This window comes from Narcine bancroftii, chromosome 3 (genome assembly GCF_036971445.1).
Source record: "Narcine bancroftii isolate sNarBan1 chromosome 3, sNarBan1.hap1, whole genome shotgun sequence".
Lineage (NCBI taxonomy): Eukaryota > Metazoa > Chordata > Chondrichthyes > Torpediniformes > Narcinidae > Narcine > Narcine bancroftii.
The window spans coordinates 322,650,167-322,675,368 of NC_091471.1; the positions used below are offsets into that span (position 1 = coordinate 322,650,167).

At 40.2% G+C, this 25,202-nt stretch overlaps 1 protein-coding gene across 4 annotated transcripts in view; it reads left to right on the plus strand.

Moving 5' to 3' along the window:
• The first annotated feature begins 315 nt into the window (after positions 1-315).
• Positions 316-25,202, plus strand: part of acox1 (acyl-CoA oxidase 1, palmitoyl) — an 80,825-nt gene continuing 55,938 nt past the window's right edge. For 2 of the 4 annotated variants that reach the window (XM_069928997.1, XM_069928999.1), the window contains exons 1-2: positions 316-494; positions 4,401-4,560. In XM_069928997.1, coding sequence (XP_069785098.1) covers positions 386-494; positions 4,401-4,560 — 269 coding nt within the window. In that variant the 5' untranslated portion in view covers positions 316-385. Of the gene's footprint in view, positions 495-4,400; positions 4,561-25,202 lie in introns of those variants that run through there. The other 2 variants (XM_069928998.1, XM_069929000.1) reach the window with 2 other exon arrangements.

Genomic DNA, 25,202 nt, shown 5'->3' on the forward strand with positions numbered 1-25,202 from the left:
GATTAGTTAGGCTTGTCTGCCACATTTGCAAGAGCTGTAATGGAGATGTGCAGCCTCATGTTGTCTAAGAACTCGCACACACACAAATACAAGGTGAAACAGTTCTGGGAGTGAAGTTAGGAAGAACTAGATTGTTGTGGAGTTGACTTGGAGGGGTCAGCACCACGTTGTGGGCTGAAGAGCTCGTGCTACGCTGTAATATTCTGTGTTACACTGTCATGGTTTGCCCGTTTAAGGACGGCTCCAGTCCCCACCCTGGCTGAGGGAGGCATTGCCCCTTTAAGTGGAGCCCCGCCCAGCGGTGGAGGAAAGTGAGCATGCGCCGGGAGTGGGAAGGCGGGCGTGGGGCACGCTGGGATTCGCGGCCGAAGCTGGAGTTGGAGCTATGAACGCGGACCTCCGCAGGGAGCGGGAGTCGGCCTCGTTCCACACCGAGAGGCTGACCCACCTCCTGGACGGGGGGCCCGAGAAAACTCGGCGCCGCAGGGAGATCGGTGAGAGCATGGGGGAGGGGAGAGAGGGAGGGAGGAGGGGAGAGAGGGAGGGAGGAGGGGAGAGAGGGAGGGAGGGGGGGGAGAGAGGGAGGGAGGGGGGAGAGAGAGGGAGGGAGGAGGGGAGAGAGAGGGAGGGAGGGGGGAGAGAGGGAGGGAGGGAGGGGAAGGGAAAGGAGAGGAGAGGAGGGAGGGAGGGTATGTGGGAGAGGGAAAGAGATGGGGGTTAAGGGGGAGGGGGGTGAAGGATGGGATAGGAGGGAGGGGTAGAGAAGGGGATAGAAGGGAGAGGGGAGAGGTAGGGGGATGGGAGGAAGGGGAGGAGGGGGTGAGAGACAAGGGAGAGGAGGAGTGAGGGGAAGGGAGGGAGAGAGGGGAGGGAGGGAGATGGGTTGGGGTGAGGGGTGGGGCAGGTGGGTTGGAGAGAGGGGGAGGTGGGAGAGAAGAGGTGGGGATTGGAAGATGAAGGGTGGGAGGAGAAGTGAGGTGGGAGATGGGAATTGAGTGGCTGGAGAAGGAATGAATGGGGTTGGTGAAGGAGAGGGGTAGGGAAGAGAGTGGGAGGGATGGGTGAGAATAGGGTGTGGTGGTGAAGGTATTAGGGATGATAATGTTTTGTGGGGAGGAGGTGAAGGTGGGATTTATGGAAAGTGGGGAAGGGTGGGGTGCTGTGAGGGGCTTGGGGAGGGTCTGGGAGCTGGTGATAAGGCTTGGGGCAAGGAGTCAGGGGGACATGGGTGTGTGGAGTAAGGAGAAGGGCAAAAATGGTAATGGGGGTTGGGGTGTTGGTGGGGTGGATGGATGAATTGTGTGAAGGGGTGGTTCATGTATGTGTTGTCCAGATGGGGGTTTACAGGTGTGGAGCTGGGTCAAGTGTTGCTTCTATGATGAATGATCAGGGGCTGTTATTTGATCTGAGCCCCCAAGAAGGTGATTGCAACCTCCCTTCCCCCTCTTCACCTTCAGTGTCACCTTGCTGCTTGCAATCAAGGGCTGCTGATACTATGAGGCAGAGAAAAGTAAACTGGAGTAAGGTGGAGTAAAATCACAATGTAGGAGTAACTCAGCAGGTCAACAGTGTCCTTTATATAAAGATACATAACCAATGTTTCAAGGTATAGAAAAATGTCGGCCAGTAGGAGGTAATAGGTGGAAGAGGGAAGGAGGGCACAGCAGCAAGTGGGGGAAGAAGACAGATGGGAAGGGAGGGAGAATGGAGAGCCTTTGCAAACATGTTCCTTACCCCCACACCTCCCTTCCTTACCATTTTGTTCAGATGCTTGCCGCCATTTTTCCATGCCTTGATGAACGGCTCAAGTCCGAAACATTGTTTGTGTCTTTATCTTTGCTACATAAAGGACACTGCTGAGTTTCTCAAGCCTTGTGTTTTTTACTTTAAGCACGGTGTCTGCAGACTTTAGTGTTTTACTTTTGAAGTAAGGTGGAGCTGAGGTCATGATTATCTTGCCTCCAGCGTCACTTCTGTTAATCTGCAGTGCGTTCAAACCTTAGCAGTCACTTTCTTAACGGCTGGAAATAAATGGGTAGGTTACCAATGAGGAGGGTGGCACAAATAAAGTGAACAACATAATCCAACCAGCATGAATGGTAGTCTGTGTGCTTTCAAAGCAATTTAATAGCTTTTGTTGAAATTTGGAACTCTGAGCTCTCTGTGTTTCTTTCTCTGCGTTTTGAAGAAATCTCAAAACTCATTGGTGGGGTTTTCAGCAGAGAGAATCACTGACGTATGCAACATTTAAATTCCTTGTAGTTGAGCCTTTGGGGTGAGTGGTTGGAGGTATTTGTGACTAAGGATGGAAGGGAATTGGCCTTGACACAGCAATTGAGTGATAGAGATACAGCACAGAAATCAGTTCTTCAGCCTGATCAACTGCACCACCCTGCAAGCCCTTATTTACATGTAATCCCATTTTAATTTTCCCTGCATTCTCATTAATTCCCCCTGATTTTTACCCCTCACCTTGATTTACCTAAGACCTCCCATTGCATCTTCAGGATGTGGGAAGGGGAACATGTGAAATTCAAGGTCAGAATTAAATTCTGACCACTGACATTGTGAGGCAGTGCGTCTACTTGCTGCGCCACTCTGCCATCCTCAATAACAGAATGTGTTGCTTATGTTAGGAGCCCAAAGGACCCCAAAACCCAGCAGCAATAGATATTCACCATGACAAATGGTTACTTAAACAAAAGTTGTTTTTAATTATCTTTAAACTTGAAAACAATCACACTTTAACTTATCTCTATTAACTTTACTACCCATCTTAACCCCCCTTCTAATTCTAAGCGCATGTGTGTGTAATGTGTGTGTAAATTTAAGAAAAGTTCTTTGGTTCACAGTTTAATCTCACTTCTCATTCTTTCAAGTTCACTGGTTGCAGGCAATTTTTATACTGTGCACAGAATTTAACATTTATCAAGTTCACCAAGCTTTGTGCTAATGTTTACAGCTCAGGAAGGTTCTCGTAGGTTTGCAGAGAGATGTGTCATTTCAGGATTTCCACAACTGAGATATCACCATTAGTCACCTCAATGTCTTGCTAATGAAACTTGCCCCATCAAGGTTGTCCAGATGATCACCTCTTTCTTTCAGGCGACCACAGAGTTCCTTTCTATTCTACTTATTCCAAGAGAAACGTTGGACAGACAGCATTTCCAGCCATCCACCACTCTGGAGCTTCTGTTTCAGTTCCAACAAGCTTCTCCTGGCTGACACTGTTCAGTCTCTCTCCATCTCAGATTCAAAACTGCTAGCCATGTCCTCTCTCTCATTTGCAAAGCCCCTCTCCAGCAAACAATAGAGTTAATCTTCTGCTCCCATCTGTTTTAGGTAAGCAAACCTCTCAATGACCTTTGAGAGAGCATTTTGCAGAGAGGTCAAAAGTCTTGCAAAAATGTCCAACACAACCAGCCTGACTCTGGTGGTTTTTCCAAGAGAGTCATTTCATGACATCATTTCAATTAGCACCTACTTGTGAAATGTGCATAGCATTCTCCATAGTTTCTGTAAAGTCACTGAATATGAATTCTTCAGTATTTCAAATAAGATCCGTTTTAAAGTGTGTGCATGTATGTAACCTCTAATTTTACCAATTGTCTCCCAAAAACATTCCCAAATATTCCATCACACTTACAAATCCTGTCATGGGATAGTTTATTCCTTTTGCCCTATTTTACAAGAAGTTGCTTTGATTACTGAAAAAGGCACCTAAAAAATTTGATAGAATAACTGATTAGAAATTTAAAATTGTGATTAGAGACTGCTGAATAAAGAGAACCCAAAGTATTAACTGACAATTTCTCTCTAAGGATGCTGATTGATCTGAGTCAGAAGGATCTCGCAAAAAATTTATGCAATATTTGATAAAGCCCCTTACAAAGTAGATTAATTCTTCACCTTTAAATTTTTACAGAGACCTTCCTATGACTGATGTTGGTGTCTAGGTTTGTAATTACCTAGCTCGTACTTTAAGAGAGCATAATTCCACTGAAAGTGGCAATGAAGGTTGACAGTGTGGTTAAGATGCTTGGCTTCACAAAAGTTGGTTGGTACATGGAAGAAAATAACTGAGGAAGTGGTAGTGGCGGGTGCAGTTGTATTGTTTAAAAGTCATTTTAAAAAGGTATATGTAAAGCAGAGGCTTATTGTTGTAAGGATGCTGATCAATATGGGGAGAAGTTGGGAGGAAACTTTTGTCAGCCAATATTCGAATTGTAGAGCAGACTTGATGGGATGAATTGCCTTTTTTGATCCTACATCTTTGTCTAATGAATTCTGTAATGTAAAGTTTGATCCCATGATTGGAGGTATTAACTTATTCGGCCTCTAGGACTTGTGTTTAATGGATTTGCCTGTACTGATCCCTCTGTACTTCCTTTGTATTTTAGAAACTCTTGCACTTAACGATCCTGAACTCCAACACAAAGAAGTGAACTTCTTGACCTGTAGTGAGCGCTACGATGTAGCAGTGAAGAAAAGTTCTCTGATGGTGAGAAAGATCCAGGAGCATGCCATCTCGAACCCGGAGGAAATCATGTCTTTCAAGAGGTGTGTATTGTAAAAAAAAAACCATCAATCTAGCATGTACAGATTCGACCAGCACCAAGGCTGTTATTATGGAGAGCAGATTAAGCCCTGATAAAATGTTGAAGAAACTTGAAAGTTTATATTAAAATTTCACTCTTTAAGATCATAATTGTGTGCAGTTTTGATCACCGAACAAAAGAAAAGATATCAGTTAGATAGAATGAGTGCAAAGAAGTGTTGCTAAGATTTTGCCCAGACTTTAGAACTGAGTTACAGGGAAAGGCTAAATAGGTTAGAACTTTATTTCCTGGAGTGTAGAAGAGGGGATATTTGATTGAGGTATTTAAAATTATAACCATATAACTGTTTACACAGTGGAAATGGGCCATATCGGCCCTTCGACTCCGCATCAGTTCACTTGAACCACTCCACTAGTTCACCCATCCCACTCGCCGCCCATAACCCTCCAACCCCCTCATATCCATGTATACATCCAACCTTTTCTTAAATGACAGAAAGGATCCTGCTGCAACTATCTCCTCTGGAAGATCATTCCATTCTGCCACCACTCTCTGAGTGAAGAAGCATCCTCTAACATTTCTCCTAAAGTTTTGCCCCTTTACCCTTAACTTGTGCCCTCTTGTTCCAACCTTCCCTGCCCTCGGGAAAAGGTCTACTCATGTCTAGTCTAACTACTCCCTTCATAATTTTAAATATTTCTATCAAATCCCCTCTCAGCTGTCAACGTTCCAATGAATAAAGACCCAGTCTCCTTCATCTTTCTCTGTACTCTAGATGTTGTAAGCCAGGTAACATCCTTGTAAATCTTCTCTGCACCCTCTCCACCTTGTCTATATCTTTCCTATAATTTGGAGACCAGAACTGAACCTGGCCTAACCAATGCCTTAAACAATTGGAGCAACACTTCCCAGTTCCTATACTCTATACTATGATTTATGAAGACCAGCATACCATATGCCTTCTTAACCATGGGAATCCACCTTCATCTGCCATTTTTCAGCCCACTTTTTCAAAAAAACCAAATCCTTCTGTCATTCAAGAAAACCTTCCTCACTATCCACTACTCCCCCTATTTTTGTATCGTCTGCATATTTGCCTACCCAGTTAACTACCCCCTCCTCCAAATCATTAATATAAATGATAAACAAAAGGGGATCCAGCACCGATTCCTGAGGCACACCGCTCGTCACAGCCTTCCATCCTGACAAACAGTTGTCCACCATGATTCTTTGCTGTTTATCTTCCAGCCACCTCTGAATCCATCTCACCATCTCTCTATTAATCCCTAGTGAATGCACCTTCCTTACTAACCTTGCATGCGGAACCTTATCAAAAGCCTTACTAAAATCCAAATAGATCATGTCAACTGACCTACCTTCATCCACTTTTCTTGTCACCTCCTCCAAAAACTCAACAAGATTTGTCAAACATGATTTTCCTTTCACAAACTCATGCTGGGTTCCCCTAATCAATCCATGCCTATCCAGATATTTGTACATACTATCTCAAAGAATACCCTCCATAACTTTCCCCACCACTGAAGTCAAACTTACTGGCCAATAATTACTTAGCCTGCACTTTGTGCCTTTTTTAAACAACAGAACTACATTTGCAACCCTCCAATCCCGCAGCACCACACCCTCCTCCAGTGATCATTGAAAAATCATTATTTGCTCCCTGACCTCCCTTAACGCCCTGGGAAAATCCCATCAGGACCAGGAGACATCTACCTTTATTGACCCTAGAAGCTCCAAAACTCTCTCTTTACTAATCCCTATCCTTTCCATAACTAAGCCATTTGCCTCACTTATCTCACATATCCCAATGTTCCTTTTCCTCGTGAATACAGACGAGAAAAAAATCGTTCAACATCTCCCCCATCTCATATGGTTCCTCACATAGTTCACCGGTCCCATCCTTTAACTATTCACGTATCTGTAAAAACCCATAGGATTTACTTTCACTTTATTATCTATGGACTCCTCATTACCTTCTTTTTGCCTTTCTAATTTCCCTCTTAAGGTTCTTTCTGCAATCTAAGTAACGATCATGCATCTCCTCAATCTTTTACTTAGCATAGACCTCCCTCTTATCCTGAACCAACTTCCGAATTTTTCTAGAAAACCACGTCTCCTTTAAACCTTTGGTCTTGCCTTTCGGCCAGACTGGAACATAAAAATTCTGTATCCTCAAAATCTCACCTTTAAATACCCTCCAATTTTCCTCTGCATCCTTTCCGGCAAAAAGATCAGCCCACACAACTCTCTGCAAATCCCTTCTTATTTCTTCAAATCTGACCTTCCCCCACTTGAAGACCTTTGACCGGACCTGACCTATCCCTTTCCATCATTCTAAAGCTAATGGACCCATAATCACTGGATCTGAAGATCTCCCCAACGCTCACCTCCATCACCTGCCCTATTTAATTCCCAAACAACAGATGTAACACTGCTTCCTCTCTAATGGGCGTCTCCACATACGGCTGCAAAAAGCAGTCCTGAACACATTGTATAAACTCTAAGCCATCCTGCCCTCTTACAGGCTATGTTTCCTAATCTATGTTTGGAAAATTGAAAATTGAAATACCCAACCAACACATTTGCTCTTTAGTTCCCTTTCCCCATTTGGAGGCTATAATATACCCCTATAATGGTAACCTCACCCTTATTTTTTAGTTCTACCCACACTGCCTCCCTCGATGAGCCCTCCAGTCCATCTTTTCTCAGCACTGCTGTAATATCTTCCCTGACAAGTAATGCCAGACCTCCCCCTCTTACTCCTCCAATTCTGTCACATCTAAAACAGCAAAATCCTGAAATATTTAACGCCAGTCACAACCCTCCTTCAACCATGTCTCGCTAATGGCCACAACATCATAACGCCACATGACAATTCACACCTTTAGCTCATCCACCTTCCTTGCATCTCAGAGATCTCCTGCATCCTACCTTCTGCCTACCATTCTCACAATTGTCATTGTAGCATCTATTTATTCCTTCCTGCCATTCCACCCCCAAATTATGTGAATATGCCTTTTTCCTTTGCCTACAAACCCTCTCTCTGCTGTCCTCCCTTACTTGAACCCCTGTCCCTAACCATCAGTTTAAAGCACCCCTGGCAGCCATAGCAAATGCCCCTGCCAGGAGTCTGGTCCCTCTGGGATTCAGATCTAACCCATCATTACGGTATAGGTCCCATCTCTCCCTAAAATGATCCCAGTGGTCAAGAACTTGAATCCCTGTCTCTTACTCCACCCTTTAGCCACGTATTTAACCTCCACCTGATTCTATTCCTGACCTCACTGTCATGTGGCACAGGAAGCAATCCAGAGATTACACCCTTAGTGGTCCTTCTAAGCTCCCTACCTAACTCCCTATATTCATTCTGCAGGACCACTTCTTCCTTCCAATGTCATTGGTACCAATATGTACCACGACCTCAGGCTCTTTACCCTCCCCTTTTAGGACGTTCTGGACACGCATAGTTACATCCTGGCACCAGGGAGGCAAACCACCATCCGGTTTTCTTTATTATGTCTACAAAAATCTCTTATCAGTCCTCCTGACCATTGAATCCCCTATAACTATTGCCATTTTCCTCCTATCCCTACCTTTCTGGGCTATGGAGGCTGAGTAAATGTAGATGGGCTTTTTCCACTGAGGGTAGGTGGGATACAAACCAGAGGACATGGGTTAAGGGTGAAAGGAAAAAGGTTTAGGGGGAACTTCTTCACACAGAGTGGAAGTGTGGAACGAGCTGAAAGCTGAGATGGTGAATGTGGGAGCAATTTTAATACAAGAATTAGGACAGGTACATGGATGGGAGGGGTATGGATTTGGTCAGATCAGTGGCGGGGTTTTTAGATTTGGCACCTTTGGTGGGAAACAGCAGAAATACAGTGCTTGAATCGTTTGGCAGCAGAAAGTGCTGATTGGCTTTTTTTTTTGCAGTTTTAAAAGATTTTTAGGCTCTTTTTGTTCTGTTTGCACTTTTTACAATTAAAAAAATAAATAAATATTTTTAATTTTCGTGCCAAATCTGGGATAAGCCCAAAAAAATAGTTTGGGGACTGTGTTCTATGGTTCTAAATTTAGGAAGGACTTTTCCCTGAAATCTTCTACTAATTCTGCCATTATTAATTGCAAAGAAGTGAGATTTAAAATGTTTTTCTAAAATATCTACTAATGGAACAGCGAGGAACACGCTTGGTGGGAGTTAGTGACCCGGGTTGAAATTTGGTGCTATCTGTAAGGAGTTTGTACAATCTTCCCCTTGTCTGTGTGGGTTTCCTCCCACTCTTCAAAAATTTACTGGGATCATAGTTTAATTGGGGTATTTGGGTGGCACAGGCTCATGGGCTGGTAGATCCCGACACCGTGATGTATGTCTAAATTTAAAGCCCACATGTTGGGCCACCCGTGGACTGACTTCCTGAAACTCTCCTATATTTCAGATAGATTATCAGAGTACATACATGGCATCATATACAACCTTAAGGTATTTTTTCCTGCGGGCGAGGCAGAAGTGACCACTTGCTGTAGTGCAAAAAAATACACATCCTATACATGTGAACAAATAAAGAACTGTAAACAGATAACAATGTAAACTGTGCAATAGAGAAAGAATGAAAAAAATGAATAGTCACGTCAGAGACCTTAAATGAGTCCCATGACTGAGTTTGTTGTTGAGGAGTATGATGGTGGAGGGGTAGCAACTGTTCCTGAACCTGGTAGTGCGAGTCTTGTGGCACTAATAGCTCTTTCCTGATGGCAGCAGCGAGTACAGAGTATGTGCTGGGTTGTGTGGATCTTTGATGATGGCTGCTGCCCTCCGACAGCAGTGTTCCCGGTAAATGTTCTTGATGGTTGGCAGGTTTTGCCTGTGATGTCCTGGGCTGCGTCCACTACCTTTTGCAGGGCTTTACGCTCTGATATTGGTGTCCCCATACCAGACCGTGATGCAGCCAGTCAGCACACTTTCCACCATGTCTATAGAAATTTCCCAGGGTTTTATAAAGTTCCTGGATTTTCATGAATTCTTTCTTCTTTGTGAACCTTTCATGAGCACTTGAATTGACCCCATGAACCTTCTTTGCCCTTGTATCAATTATGGGTGCCTAATGACTAACCTTTGTATGTTCAACCTGATGTAACTTACAAATATCATTAATAATACTGTACCTTTATCTAAAGCTATCGGACTCATGCAGAGTAATGTGTCAGCTTCATTCAGAAATTGGCATGGAAAAATCAGATTTACACTAAAAGATCAATCCTTGTTAAAAGTACTGCCAGTAATTAACATGCGTGGTTTACAAGATTCAGGTAGTAAAATAATACCACTTGGCCTGGAAAAGTGAAATGTGCCAAAGTAACGCTTCAACTTTGAGCTATATCCAGATCTCGTGATTCCCTCAGTGATATCCAATCTGATGAGAGAAATGTGCCCATATAGAGGATTCAAATGCTTCACTGATCTCTTAGGTGAAGAAATTACTTCATTCCATCCTGAGGTCACCAGAGAACAGTGCAGCACAGAATCAAGCCTTTCGGCTCATCTAGTCCATGATGAACTATTATTCTGCCCTAATTCCATTGGCCTGCAGACTCCTCCCATTCATGACCTTGTCCAACTTTTTGTTCAATGTCAAAGTTGAGCCCACATTCACCTCTTCAGCTGGCAGCTCGTTCCACACTCTCACCACTCTGTATGAAGTTGTTCCCCTTTATGTTCCCTTTAAACTTTTCCCCTTTTACCCTTAACCCATTGTAATGGAATATTTGGGAGATAAATTGGTAAAATTAGAGTAGGTTACATACATACACACACTTTAAAACAGATTTTTTTTCTATCTTTATTTAAAAAGATAACAAAAACATAACATACAGTATAGAAATAATCAAAGAAAATTTTTCATTAACACCCATTCCACCCTCCCACCCCTACAGCCAACTCTATTAGTTTTAGGGTAGTTTAAGGGAAGAGCAAAGAAGGGCCTAAAGTTGAGGTTCTGGATCGGAGAAGAAATTTTGAGAGTACAGAGTAGATATGTCCCAGTGAGGATCAAAGGAAAGGCTGGAAGTCGTAGGGAGCCTTGGTTTTCGAGGAATATTAGAAATTTGGTTAGGAAAAAGAGGGAGGTGTACAAGAGGTATAAACAGCAGGGTGCTGAGAAATTGAAAGAGGAGTGTAGAAAAAATCTTAAGAAATTAGAAAGGCCAAAAAAAGGCACGAAGAGGCTTTGGCAGACAGAGTAAGAATAAATCCAAAGGGTTTCTCTCAGTACATTAAAAGTAAAAGATTAGTGAGGGATAGAATTGGACCCCTTGTAGATAGGGTAGGCTATGTGAAAAGTCAGAGGAGATGGGGGAAATTTTGAATGATTTCTTTTCCTCGGTATTCACTAGGGAAAAAAAAATTGTACCAGTTGAAGTAAAGAAAAATAGTGGGGAGGTCATGAATCATTTAAGGATAACCGAGTAGGTAGTGATGGCAGTGTTAAAAAAGCTAAAGATGGACAAATTTCCGGGTCCGGATAAAGTATTCCCAAGGACACTCATGGAGGCTAGTGTACATATAGTGGGGCCATTAACAGAGATATTTAGGATGTCACTGGTCACGGGGGTAGTGCCAGAGGATTGGAGGGTGGCTTGTGTTGTTCCGCTGTTTAAGAAAGAGTCCAAATGTAAGCCTGGAAATTATAGACCTGTGAGACTGACGTCTGTGGTGGATAAGTTGATGGAAAGTGTTCTGAGAGATGGCATTTACAAATATTTGGAAGAACAGTCAGCATGGTTTTGTCAGGGGTAGATCATGCTTAACAAATCTTATAGAGTTTTTCGAGGGGTTACAAAAAAGATTGATGAAGGAAAGGCTGTGGATGTTGTCTATTTAGACTTTAGTAAAGATTTTGACAAAGTTCCCCACAGGAGGTTAGGAAAAAAGGTGGAGGCATTAGGTATAAATAAGGAGGTAGTGAAATGGATTCAGCAATGGTTGGACAGGAGGTGTCAGAGAGTACTGGTAGAAAATTGTTTGTCAAATTTGAGGCCGGTGACTAGTGGAGTTCCTGAGGGATCAGTCCTGCGTCCACTATTGTTTGTCATATATATTAATGATCTGGAAGAAGGGGTAGTGAATTGGATAAGTAAGTTTGCAGATGATACAAAGATCGGTGGTATTGTGGACAGTGAGGAAGATTATCGTAGCTTAAAAAGAGATATAGGAAAGCTTGGAGTGGGCTGAGAAATGGCTGATGGAATTTAATACGGCTAAGTGTGAAGTGTTGCATTTTGGAAAGGCAAATCTAAATAGGTCATATACATTGAATGGTAGACAATTGAGGAGTGCAGAGCAACAAAGGGATTTAGGAGTTATGGTAAATAGTACCCTCAAAGTTGATACTCGGGTAGATAGAGTGGCGAATAAGGCATTTGGAATGTTGGCCTTCATAAATCGGAGTATTGAATTCAAGAGTTGGGATGTTATGATGAAATTGTACAAAGCATTGGTGAGGCCAAATTTGGAATACTGTGTGCAGTTTTGGTCACCAAATTATAGGAAGGATATAAACAAAATAGAGAGAGTGCAGAGAAGGTTCACAAGAGTGTTGACAGGATGTCAGGGTTTGAGTTACAGAGAAAGGTTGAGCAGCCTGAGGCTTTTTTCTCTGGAGCGTAGAAGATTGAGGGGGGATTTGATGGAGGTGTTCAAGATTTTAAAAGGGACAGAGAGAATCAACGTGGATAGGCTTTTTTAATTAAGAGTGGGGGATATTCAAACCAGAGGCCATGGTTTGAGATTGAAGGGGGAAAATTATGGGGAACATGAGGGGAAATTTCTTCATGCAAAGGGTGGTTGGGATGTGGAATAAGCTTCCGGCGGAAGTGGTTGAAGCAAGAACGTTATTTATATTTAAGGAAAGACTGGATAATTACATGGAGGGGAGAGGAATGAAGGGGTATGGATCAGGTGCTGGTCAGTGGGACTAGGAGGGTGGGGACTAATAGGGTCATACAGGGCCTGTGCTGTATATGGTTATATGGTTAACTCCCTTTAGGGTAGCAAGATAATTTTTTTTATATATAGGTTATATAAATAAAAAAAAATTGTAAATATTAATAACATTTCAAAGTATATCTAAATGCATATATTTCAAATACGGAGACCACTTACTAACAAAGAAAGAATAATTATGTAAATTACAAGTAATTTTTTTCAATAACAATACATACTTTCAATTCATTATGCCACCAGGCTATATTAATCTCAGTATCATCTTTCCAAGTACTAGCAACACATTTACTCGCTACTGATAACACCAAACGTACAAAAGCAATTTGAATTTTATCCAAGCCCAATCCCCTCAACGGAATCAAATTATCCAACAAGAAAATCGTTGGGTCTAATGGTAATATAAAGTTGTACAATTTTTCCAAAACTACTTTAATTCCTTGCCAAAATGATTGAACTTGAACACAATTCCATACAGCATGTAGAAAAGTTCCAATACATAAACCACATCTAAAACAAGAATCCAAATTACTAAACCCATATTTTTTTTTACTTTTCCTGGGTCAAATATAATTGATGCAAAAAATTATAATTAACCATTCCATATCATACATTAGTCAATTTAATTACATTGCCCTGACACATATTCGCCCAATCATCTTTGGGGAAAAATAAATACTAAATCACTCTCCCATTTAAGTTTAGATTTCTCCCAATCTGGTTTATCCATACTATCTTGTTACAAATTATACATAACTGAAATATAACCCCTTTTCGGTATAGAGGAAATCAAAGATTCAAATCTCAACAGAATAGGTAAAATCATCTCTCAACCATAATTATCTTTTATCAAAGCTCTAAGTTGCAAACAAAGAATTTACAGGTATATAAATCTTTCTCTCAATTGATTAAAAGAAAAAAATTGCCCCTCTACAAAACAATGTTGTATTGTCTTTATACCTTTAGAATCCCAAATCTTTTAATGATTATTAAACATTGAAAAAGGAATAAGCTGATTGTTATACAATGGAGATAAAATTGATAATTTATCTTTCTACCCTAACACCCTATTTTTTTTAACCAAATCTTTAACAAATGCTTCAGTATCGGCATATCATAATGCTGTAACAAAATCAAATTCCAACAAAATATAAATTCATGTATTTCAACCCTAGAAATACACACCTTCTCCACTTTAGCCTATCTAGGAGGCTGATCTAAATCCATCAATCTACTAATAAACTTCAACTGGGCGGCTTCAGTGAAATTACAGAAATTATGGAGAATGCTGTGCACATTTCACAAGCAGGTGCTAATTGAAATGATGTAATTAAAGCCACAAGCAGGAGATGCTCTGGCTTTTAAAAGCTCTTTGCAAGGGTTTTAACAGAGTGCACAGAAAAATAACTCCTGGGTTTTTGTTTGGGGGGGAGGGAGGGAGAGAGAGAGAGAGAGAGAGAGCAGGAAAAGCTTGTTGGAACTTCAGATTTCAATGCATAACTGAGCTTTGAATTGGCAAATCTGTATATTTTAATTGCCAAGAGGACAATGACTTATTTTTAAATCCTGTTCTGCAGATCAAGTTTGTTTTACTATTTGGTAACCTCCACAAGTGGCTCTTGAGGTAAACAGTACTTTGGCCATGATAGGACCCTGAACTCTTGTCATTTCAGCAGTTGGTTTTGCAATAACTTTTGGTTGCAACTCTAGAATACTGAGCAAAGTAACCACATTCAGTTAACTGTAGTGAATTCTCTGGAAGTGGCTGAGAGCCACTCCATAGATGACCTGGCAGACCACTCTGCTTCTCGATTATGCAAATATTTGCTGGGAGTTATAGGGGTAGGTTAAATAGGTGAGCACTTTATTAACTGGAGTATCAGAAAATGAGGGGAGATTTGAAAAAGGTATATTAAATTTATGAGGGTATATAAATTTGAGGGTAGGTGAGATAAGAACTAGAGGACATAGTGTTACAAGCCCCAAAGGACCCCAAAACCCAACAGCAATTTGTTGATCCAGGATTTCCACAACTGAGGTACCACCATTAAATGTATTGCGCCAAGATCAGCAGGGAAAAAGTCCAAGTGCGAATACAGAAAATGAATTTTCAATGACATGTTGCTCTTCGTGGTTTTGTATGATTGAAGCATGTTACAAATATGATAGGAGATCACAAAAATAGGTTGTATCTTTAAATAAACTGTACGTGATATGAGAAGGTGATTTTTGTGATTAGCAGCTCAAAATCCATGAAATATACCCAAAAGTGTTCAGAAAGCAAAATCTTCATTGTCCAGTGCTATTGATTAGCTGAATTATTAAATTCCATATCTCCTGCATTCTATTGTATGTCAGTGTCCTTTTTTAAAAAAAAACACTATCATGGAGTTGCTTGCAAGAACAAATGTACTATAAAATCTTGCCTCAGTTTGACAAAATGTTGTGAATGAGCATTGGCCATTGTGTTCACTGCACAGTTGTGTGGGAGTGATTGAAGTTTTTTGTCTCTTTGTATGACATGTTCTTTGCAGTCAAGGGTTCCACCAGATGAATTGGGGGAGATGAAATTAATTGAGTGTTAAATGAACATCATAAAAATTACTCAGAAGGAAGGGCAGCTTAGGATGTAAGGCTATTAATAACGGCAATGCATGCACATTTGCTAAGTTTTGTGGACATTAATTCCTTTCTCTTGAATTCAAACTGAGGTACCACCATTAGCCACCTCAATGTCTTGCGCCAAGATCAGCAGGGAAAAAGTCCAAGTGCGAATACAGAAAATGAATTTTCAATGACATGTTGCTCTTCGTGGTTTTGTATGATTGAAACTACTGGTAGTTTCCAAATATGATAGGAAATCCCTATAACCTTTTACTGTGCTTCTCCTTGATCATATTTGAATGACTTTGGAAAAGAACACTGAACTTCAAAAAAAAAATGGTTAATGATGGTATGACTAAATGTGAATGATCTTGGTACATATTTCAGTTATTTCATGAATGTGTGTCATGAAAATGGTTAGAATCTCATTCTTGTGCCTTTGAAACATCTTCCAAACCCTCTCAGGGTTTGATCTGAATGTCTGAAATCTGCAGCAGAGTGGCATTATGGGAAACTTGTATCATAGCTATTCCATTAATTGCATTGTTTAAAAATGAACTCAATAAAGCTCATAATCTGGATCCACTGAACAGCTTTTATAGTGATTTTATGTAATGCTCTTGGAACCAAGGCTGGTGAGAATAAAGTTCCTTTATCAACAACAGTTGAACAGCTGTGAAGAATCCAACTTCCAAATGAACTTGGTTAAGCTTACACTTTTTTTAATTTTACTGGCCACAAGACCAAAACAATCTAAACACAATTTCTGAAAAAGTTGTGCTGTGTTTGCCATTGAAACTTTTAAATTTCCAGTGCTTGTGAACCTGAGTTCCTAAACCCTTCTTGTACTCTTCCTTTAAACCTTGTCCAGCCTTCCATGATTTTTTAAATTTAAAAATAATATATTTAAGAACTAACATCTACTATGTCATATATTCACTATTCAAAAGTTTTGGAGAAACTCAGGTGGATATGGGTGGGAGGGGAGGAGAAAAAAGCAGCTTAATGGAAACTGGAGAAGTCAATGTTAAAGCCATCTTGTTGGAGGGTGCCCAGATGGAATATTAGTTGTTGCTCCAATTTGAGGCCATGGACAAACATGTAGGAGATAGAGTGGGACACAAATTGAAATAGGTGGCTACTGGTAGTTTCCAGCTATTGCAGTGGACAGAGTGAAGATGATCAATGAAACAATCTTCCAATCTGCGCCCAGTCTCTCTGATGTAGAGAAGACTAAGCGGAACACTGGATGCAGTAGATGACTCCTGCTGATTCACATGAAGTTTACTTCGCTTGGAAGACTGTTTGGGGCCCAGAATCATGGTGTGGGTGTGGCAATTCCGTGGTCACAGGGGTAGGTACCTAGGGAATGATTAGTGGGAAAGGATGGGTGGACAAGGGAGTCACAGAAAGTTCCAGATCAGACAAGATGCCCGCCTTCTGAAAAAAAAATCATAACTTCACCTCCACCAACTCAACCCTTATTCACATCCTCCATTTCCTGCACATCTGCCCTGGCCATCTCCACCCCAAGACGCAAGTCCTTCAGAAAGCAGAGCGAGGGAGGATGTGTTTCGTCGTGGAATTGTGTTGGAGGTGAGAGAAATTGAAGAAATGTGTTGGATGGAGAGGATGATGGGGTGTTAGTTGAGGACCTGGGAATCCTGTACTTGTGTCTTGGGGTGGAGATGGCCAGGGCAGATGTGCAGGAAATGGAGGATAAGTGAATAAGGGTTGAGTTGGTGGAGGTGAAGTTATGATTTTTTTTCAGAAGGCAGACATCTTGTCTGATCTGGAATGGAGGCCCTCAGCGTGGGAGCAGATGCGACAAAGATGGAGAAATTGAGAGAGAAAGGGTGGGAAGAGGTATCATTTGAAGTAGCTGTGGGAGTTGGTGGGTTTGTACAAATGTCTGTAGCGAGTTTGTCTCCTGAGATGGAGTCAGAGAGATCGAGGAAAGGGCAAGTGTTGCTAGAGATGCTCCAAGTGAATTTGAGGTCAGGATGGAAGTTGGCAGCAAAGTGATAAAGCCAACAAGCCCATCATGGGTATATGAGGCGGCATCAGTGTAGCACAGAAACAGTTGAGGGGCCTTTTGTGTGTAGGGTTGCTTCACATAACCAACAAAAAAGGCAGTTGTAGCTGGGATACCCTGGCTATACTTTTGACTTGGAGAAAGTTGGATGAGTCCTGATAAGTTATTATCAGAAGACATTGGAGTGGAAATAGGTGATTCAGCCCATCGAGTCTGCCCTGCCATTCACGTGACCTGATCTATTCTCCCATTCAGCCCCACTGCCTGGTCTTCACCCCATAACCTGGCTAATCAAGAACCTATCAGAGCTTGCCTTAAATACACTCAATGATTTGGCTGCCATAACTGCCTGAGGCAATAAATTCCACAGGCTGACTACCCTCTGGTTGAAATTCCAACACATTTCTATTATGAGTGGATGTCCTCTAATCCTGAAGTTGTGCTCTCTTGTCTGAAACTTTCCCACAATGCAAAACAACCTTTCAACATTTACGCTGTTCATGGCTTTCACTATTTGAAATGTTTCAATGAGATCCCCCCTCATTCTCCTAAATTCCAACGAATACAGGCCGAGCTGTCAAACACTTCTTGTATGATGACCCTTTCATTCCCAGAATCATCCGAGTGAACCTCTTTTGAGTCCTCTCCAATATCAGCACATCCTTTCTAAACTGAAGAGCCCGAAACTGCTCACAAAACTCCATGGGGTCTCACCAGTACCTTATAAAGCCTCAACATCATATCTCTGCTTTTATATTCTATTCCTTTCGAAATGAATGCCAGCATTGCACTTGCCTTCTTCACCTCCGACTCTACCTGCGAGTTTACCATCATTACCTGCATGAGAACTCCCAGGACCCTTTGCATCTCAGAATTTCCAATTTTCTCCCCATTTAAAAAATAGTCTGCCTTTTCATTTTTTTTCTACCAAAATCCATGATCGTACACTTTCAGACCTTGTATTTCATTGGCCACTTCCCTGCCCATTCTTCTAATATAAGTCAGCATGGTTAGCTTGGCAGTTAGCGCAACGCTGTTACACCACCAGCAATTGGGACCGGGGACTAAATCCCGTGCTGGCTGTCAGGAATTTGTATGTTTTCGTGTCTGCATGGGTTTTCTCCAGGGATCCAGTTTCCTCCTACCGATCAAAACGTACCGGGGTTGTTGGTTGGGTGTAGTTGGGTGACACAGGTTGAGGGGGCCTATGTCTAAATTTTAATAAAATTAAGTCCCTCTGGAGATTCCGTGTTTTCTCTATACTACCTGCTCCTCGACCTACCTTTGTTTCATCCACTAATTTGGCCACAAAGCCATTCATTCCATAATCCAAATCTATGTAGTAATAGTGGAAGTCTCCCAGAAGCCATGTCAATTCTCTACCTCATTTCCACACCATTATGTTTGTCCAACTGAGATCACCCGCAAATTGGAGGAACGACACATATTCCATCCAGGCACTCTCCAACCAGACGGCATTAGAAAAGCACAGCACAGAAAACAAGGCATTTGGTCCTTCTAGTCTGTGCTGAGAACTGTCCCACTAACCTGCTCCCACTTCATAACCCTCCCATCCATGTACTCAAAACTCAAGATCGAGCTTGCATTCACCACATCAGATAGCAGCATATTCCACACTCCCACCACTTTCCGAGTGAAGAACTTTCCCCTAATGATCCCCCTAAATCTTTCATCTTAAAACTATCATCTCTCGAATTTATCTCTCCCAATCTAAGTGGAAAAATCCTGCTCGCATCCACCCTGTCTACACCTCTCATAATCTTGTTAACTTCTATCAAATCTCTCCTCATTCTTCTTTGCTCCAAGGAATAAAGTCCTAACCTGTTTAATCGTTCCCTGTAACTCTACTCCTGAAGACTTGGCAACATCCTAATAAATCTGCTCTGCACTCTCAATCTTAGTGATATCCTTCCTGTATTGGACACAATATTTCCAAATTTGGCCTCACCAATGTCTTAAACAACTTCAACATAACATCCCAACTTCTATACTCAATACTTTGATTTATAAAGGCTAAGATGCCAAAAGCTTTCTTTACAATTATGTTCACCTTCAGGGGTTCCTCCACACTCCTCATTTACTGTGGATGTCCTACCTTGGTTTGCCCTTCCAAAATGGATCACCTCACTCTTGTCTGTCATTTTTTGGCCCATTCTCCCATTTGGTCCAGATCCCTCTGCAAGATTTCCACAATGCCTCCGAACTTTGTGTCATCAGCAAACTTGCTGATTCAATTTATCACAGTATCATCCAGATCATTGATATGGACAACAAACAACAATGGTCCCAACACAGATCCCTGAGACACATCATTAGTCACAGGCCTCCAGTCTGAGAAGCAACCATCCACTACCACCTATTTTCTTTCACACAGCTAATTTCTTTCTTTTTCAATCTTTTTATTCTTTTCTTTGGCTTGGCTTCGTGGACGAAGATTTATGGAGGGGGTAAATGTCCACGTCAGCTGCAGGCTCGTTTGTGGCTGACAAGTCCGATGCGGGACAGGCAGACACGGTTGCAGGGGAAAATTGGTTGGTTGGGGTTGGGTTTTTCCTCCTTTGCCTTTTGTCAGTGAGGTGGGCTCTGCGGTCTTTTTATTAAACATAGTAAATAATACATGAGGAAAATAGTATACAGAATTGAATAGTAAAAACAGAAAAATCCATATATTGCAATACATAATAGAATGTATAACATTATAACTTACTGAACAATAACCATTCCCACTCAATTTGGAATGTTCAAAAAAAAATTTTTAATTAAAATCCTATCTAACCAACCCAAAATAAACAAAAAAGAAACAACAAGAAAGAAAAAAAAAAGGCTGGGCAGCCTAAGCTGAGAGTTCAACATCACAGATCAATACAATTATTTATCTGGTCCCTGCCAATAAAAAACATACGACAGAAATCCAAAACAGTCTGGAAGTCAAAATACAGATGAATTCTTATGAAAATAGTTTATAAAAGGAAGCCAAGTCACCTCAAACTTAACGGAGATATCAAAAGTGCAGTTTCTAATTTGTTTTCTAAACTCAAACATGAGAGATCCATCGCATCAAAGTAGGTGAATTAGGATCTTTCCATTTAAATGAAACAGCTCTTCCAGCCAACAGTGTAGTAAGTGGGAACTTGATCCATCTCTGGAACTAGAATTCCAAAAATAGCTGTCTGTGGTGGCTCACCAGTAGGCAGGCAAACTGGCCCCGCTTGTAAGCCACGCGGTGGGGTAGTCGGCCAAAATGGGACCGTCGGGGGTTTTTCCTTCCTCCTAGCACGGGGCTCAGAAGCCCGCGCTGGGGGACCACGTGATGCCCGGGTGACGTTAGCGTCCTCCAGCATGGTTCTCAGCCAGGTCCGGGCTGGGTTTATACGTGCAGCCCAGCAGCCTGCAATAAATCAGTCTGCTCACTGAGCTCAACCCGTCTGGTTGTGTGTGTTCTTTCAAAAGCAGTGTTGCTGCCGCTACATGTCAATGGATTAGGTCACCATCATAATGGGCAGTATAAAGTTTTGAAAATATCCTTCCAATACTTCTCCAATACAGAGCAAAACATATGTATTAGTATGCCTGCTTCTGATTTACATCTATCGCACATAGGACTAACATTAGGAAAGGTACGAGCCAATTGACCTTTCGACACATGAACCTGGTATACCACTTTAAACTGAATCAATGCGTGTCGAGCCCATAATGAAGAGGTATTAATTATTCAAAAATTCTTTTCTCATAGTTCCTCTGGGAGAAGTGATGAAGTTCCGGTTCCCAAGCTCCTCCAATTTTATCGTTAGAGATCGATTGCAATTTTAATAAAAATTAGTATCAACCAAATCAGGCTGATGTGATGGAAGAAAGTTAGGAAATATCTTGTTCAAAAAACTTCTAACTTGGAGATATCTAAAAATTGTGAATTATTTGTTGGATATCATATCAAAAGATATTAAATATCCATCTATAAACAGATCCAAAAAGAAAAGGCTTGATCCATTATAGATGATGATAAACAATTGTTGAGATAAATAGTACGAGATAAACCAAAAAAAATTGAAATCAAAAAATTATGAAATTGAAACCAAATCTGTAATGTATGTTTAAGTATTGGGTTAAAGGCATATCCGCTAATCTTAGAAAGTGTAAAAGGAAGAGCAGCTCCCAATAAGGAAGTTAATGAACATCTCTGTACAGATTTCAGTTCCAAATCTGTCCAGGTTTGTCAGAATAATATACCCAGAAAATAGTAGATCAAATATTAACTGCCCAATAATAAAATGTAAAGCCATACCACCATCTTTCTTTAATTTCTGCAAAATTTACTCAACTTAGCATTCTTATTATTCCATACACGAGGACATTTTGGAGTCAATATTATCAAAAAAAATACAACCGAAAGAAGAGAATTGGCGGATAAAAAAATAAAATATGAAACATTACAAACATATAAGGTGGAGAAGAATATAATGAAGACAAAACAGAAATATTATGAACTAGGTGAAAAAACACACAGAATCTTAGCATGGCAGCTTAAGACAGAGCAAACTAAGAAAATGGTATTGGCAACAAGGAAAAAAGACAAACAAATTACATATAATCCAAAAGAAATTAAGGAAAACTTCAGAGAATTCTATGAACAATTATACCGAACTGAAAACGAAGGGAAAGAAGGGAAAATAGATGAATTTTTGACTAAAATTGAACTACCAAAACTACAAATAGAGGAACAAAATAAATTAACAGAACCATTTGGAACAGTAGAAATACAAGAGATAATAAAAAAATTACCAAATAATAAGACACCAGGAGAGGATGGACTCCCAATAGAATTCTACAAAACATTTAAAGATCTATTAACACCGCCCCTCCTGGATGTAATCAACCAGATTGATGAGACACAAAACTTACCAGATTCATGTAAAACAGCAATAATTACAGTGATACTAAAACAAGGGAAAGATCCACTCTCACCAGCGTCATATAGACCAATATCTCTGCTAAACACAGATTATAAGATAATAGCTAAACTATTAGCAAACAGATTAGCAGAACAGGTACCGAAAATGGTAAATTTAGACCAAACTGGATTTATCAAAAAAAGACGCACAACAGACAATATTTGTAAATTTATTAACTTAATTCATGCAGTAGAAGGAAATAAAGCACCTGCAGTAGCAGTTGCTTTAGACGCAGAGAAGGCCTTCGACAGAGTAGAATGGAATTACTTGTTCAAAGTATTGCAAAAATTCAGTTTACCAGAGAAGTATATTAATTGGATTAAAGCATTATATAAGGGACCGTTAGCGAAAGTGACAGTAAATGGACATGTATCAAAGCAATTTAACTTAAGCAGGTCAACGCGGCAGGGATGCCCACTATCACCTTTATTGTTTGCGGTAGCTATAGAACCACTAGCAGAATCGATAAGAATAGATAATAATATAAAAGGAATAAAAATAAAAGACAGGGAATATAAAATCAGTCTATTTGCAGATGATGTGATAGTGTACTTAACAGAACCAGAACTATCAATAAAAGAACTATACAAGAAATTGAAGGAATATGGAGAAGTGTCGGGATACAAGATAAACGTAAATAAAAGTGAAGCAATGCCTATGAATAACGCGGATTTCTCAAAATTTAAGAAGGAATCCCCATTCAGATGGCAAATGCAGGCAATAAGATACCTAGGTGTACAAATAAACTAAAATCTAGGCCAATTATATAAACTCAATTACAATCCACTAATGAAAAAATTACAGGACGATTTAGAGCATTGGAAAGATTTACCACTAACACTGATAGGAAGGATCAACTGTATTAAAATGAACATTTTTCCAAGGATACTATACTTATTTCAGGCATTGCCAATACAACTGACAGAAAAATTCTTCAAAGAGTTAAAGAAAATAATAAGGAAATTTTTATGGAGAGGGGGGAAACCGAGGATAGCACTAGATAAATTAACAGAATGGTATAAACAAGGAGGCTTACAATTGCCAAACTTCAAAAATTATTATAGAGTCGCACAATTAAGGTACCTATCAGATTTTTATCAAACAAGGGAAAAACCAGACTGGACGAGATTAGAATTAGATAAAATAGGGGAAAAGATACCTGAACACATTATATAAATGGGACGAAAAATTGGTACAACATAGAACTTCTCCAGTATTACACCATCTCCTCAATATATGGAAGAAGATTCATGTAGAAAGAAATAAAACAAATTATCAATTACCAAAACTAATATTGACGCAAAATAAGCTACTCCCTTTTACAATAGACAACCTTTCCTTTAGAAAATGGGAAAAAAAGGGATTAAAAGAATAGAAAATTGTTTTTCAGGAAGTAGATTCTTATCCTTTGAACAAATGAGAGATAAGTACAATATAACTGGAGATACAGCGCTGGCATATTACCAACTGAGATCCTACTTGAAAGATAAATTAGGAAGCAATTTGAGTTTACCAGAGGGAAGTAACCTTGAATATGTGATTACAGATACAATGTTAATCAAAAGATTTATAACAAATATGTATATTAAACTGCAAGAAAAGGAGAATGAGGAAACAAATGGTAAAACTAAACAAAAATGGGAACAAGATTTAAATATAAAGATAAAAAAGGAAACATGGGAGAAATTATGTTCTGGAACGATGAGAAATACAATAAATACGAGGCTGCGTATTATACAATATAATTGGTTACACAGACTATACATTACACCGCAAAAGTTAAATAAATGGGACCCAACAGTATCTGATAGATGTTTTCGATGTAAAAAAGAAAGGGGAACAACAATTCATGCAATCTGGACATGTGAGAGAGTAGAAAAATTTTGGGATGATCTCAATCAGATATTAAATAAAATAACAGAAAACAATATACCAAAGAATCCAGAGATCTTTCTCCTAAGTAACATAAAAAATAAAGAATTTGGAATTGACTTGGAAGATGCACAAAAAAGATTTGTTAAGATAGCCCTAGCCGTAGCAAAAAAATGTATTATGTCAACCTGGAAATTGGAAGATAATTTGAAAATACAACAATGGTATATAGAAATGAATAAATGTATTCCATTAGAAAAAATAACATATAGTTTAAGAAATAATATTGAAATATTCGAACAAGTATGGGAGCCTTACATTAAATACAATAGCGAAAACCTACCGGGGACAAACATTACCTAAGTTGATGGAAGGAGAAGGAAAGAAAAGAATGGACTCAGTAGAATTTCTGGTGTATTTTTGTTGAATGACAACATTGTCTGACTGAATTAATGCAACCTAGATTGTATACCTAAAATGGATGAGGGGGGGGGGGTGGGGGGATGGCTTGGGAGGAGGGAGGGGGGGGAGGAGAAAAAGTCACTGTAAATGTGTGAAAAAGAAAAAGTGTATATCATGGCTATTGTGATTTATGGGGTGAAAAATAAAAAATTTAAAAAAAAATGATTAAGGAATAAAAACTGGAAGTGCTTGAATTGTATACAAAAAATAGGGTAAAATTATCATCTTGATAGCATTGATACGACCTATTGACGTTATGGCCAATGGAGGCCATCTAGAAAGTGTTTGCTTCACATAGTCAATCAAAGGGAGAATATTAAATTTTTATAAATCTTTAAATTTTTTATTGATCTTAACCCCAACATATGTAAAATGTTCTTTAACCACTCTAAAACGTATATGCTCATACACTAAAAGAAATCCCCACAATTTATCTCCTTTTCCCATAAGTTCACAATATCTTCTCATTTAAAATGGGTAATGAGGAAAAACCCCTTACAGGAGCATCTAGGGAGGTCAAACTAAAGGCCAAATGTTCTATACTCTGCCTGAGCCGGTACTGTGACAGCTTGGCTGAAAATAATGTTAGAGGTTCCAATTGCCCATGGGGCCACCACTTGTAATGGCACTGATTTACCCCAGCTTATAAACAAATATAGCATCCACTCACTCCTTTCTTCCAGCAC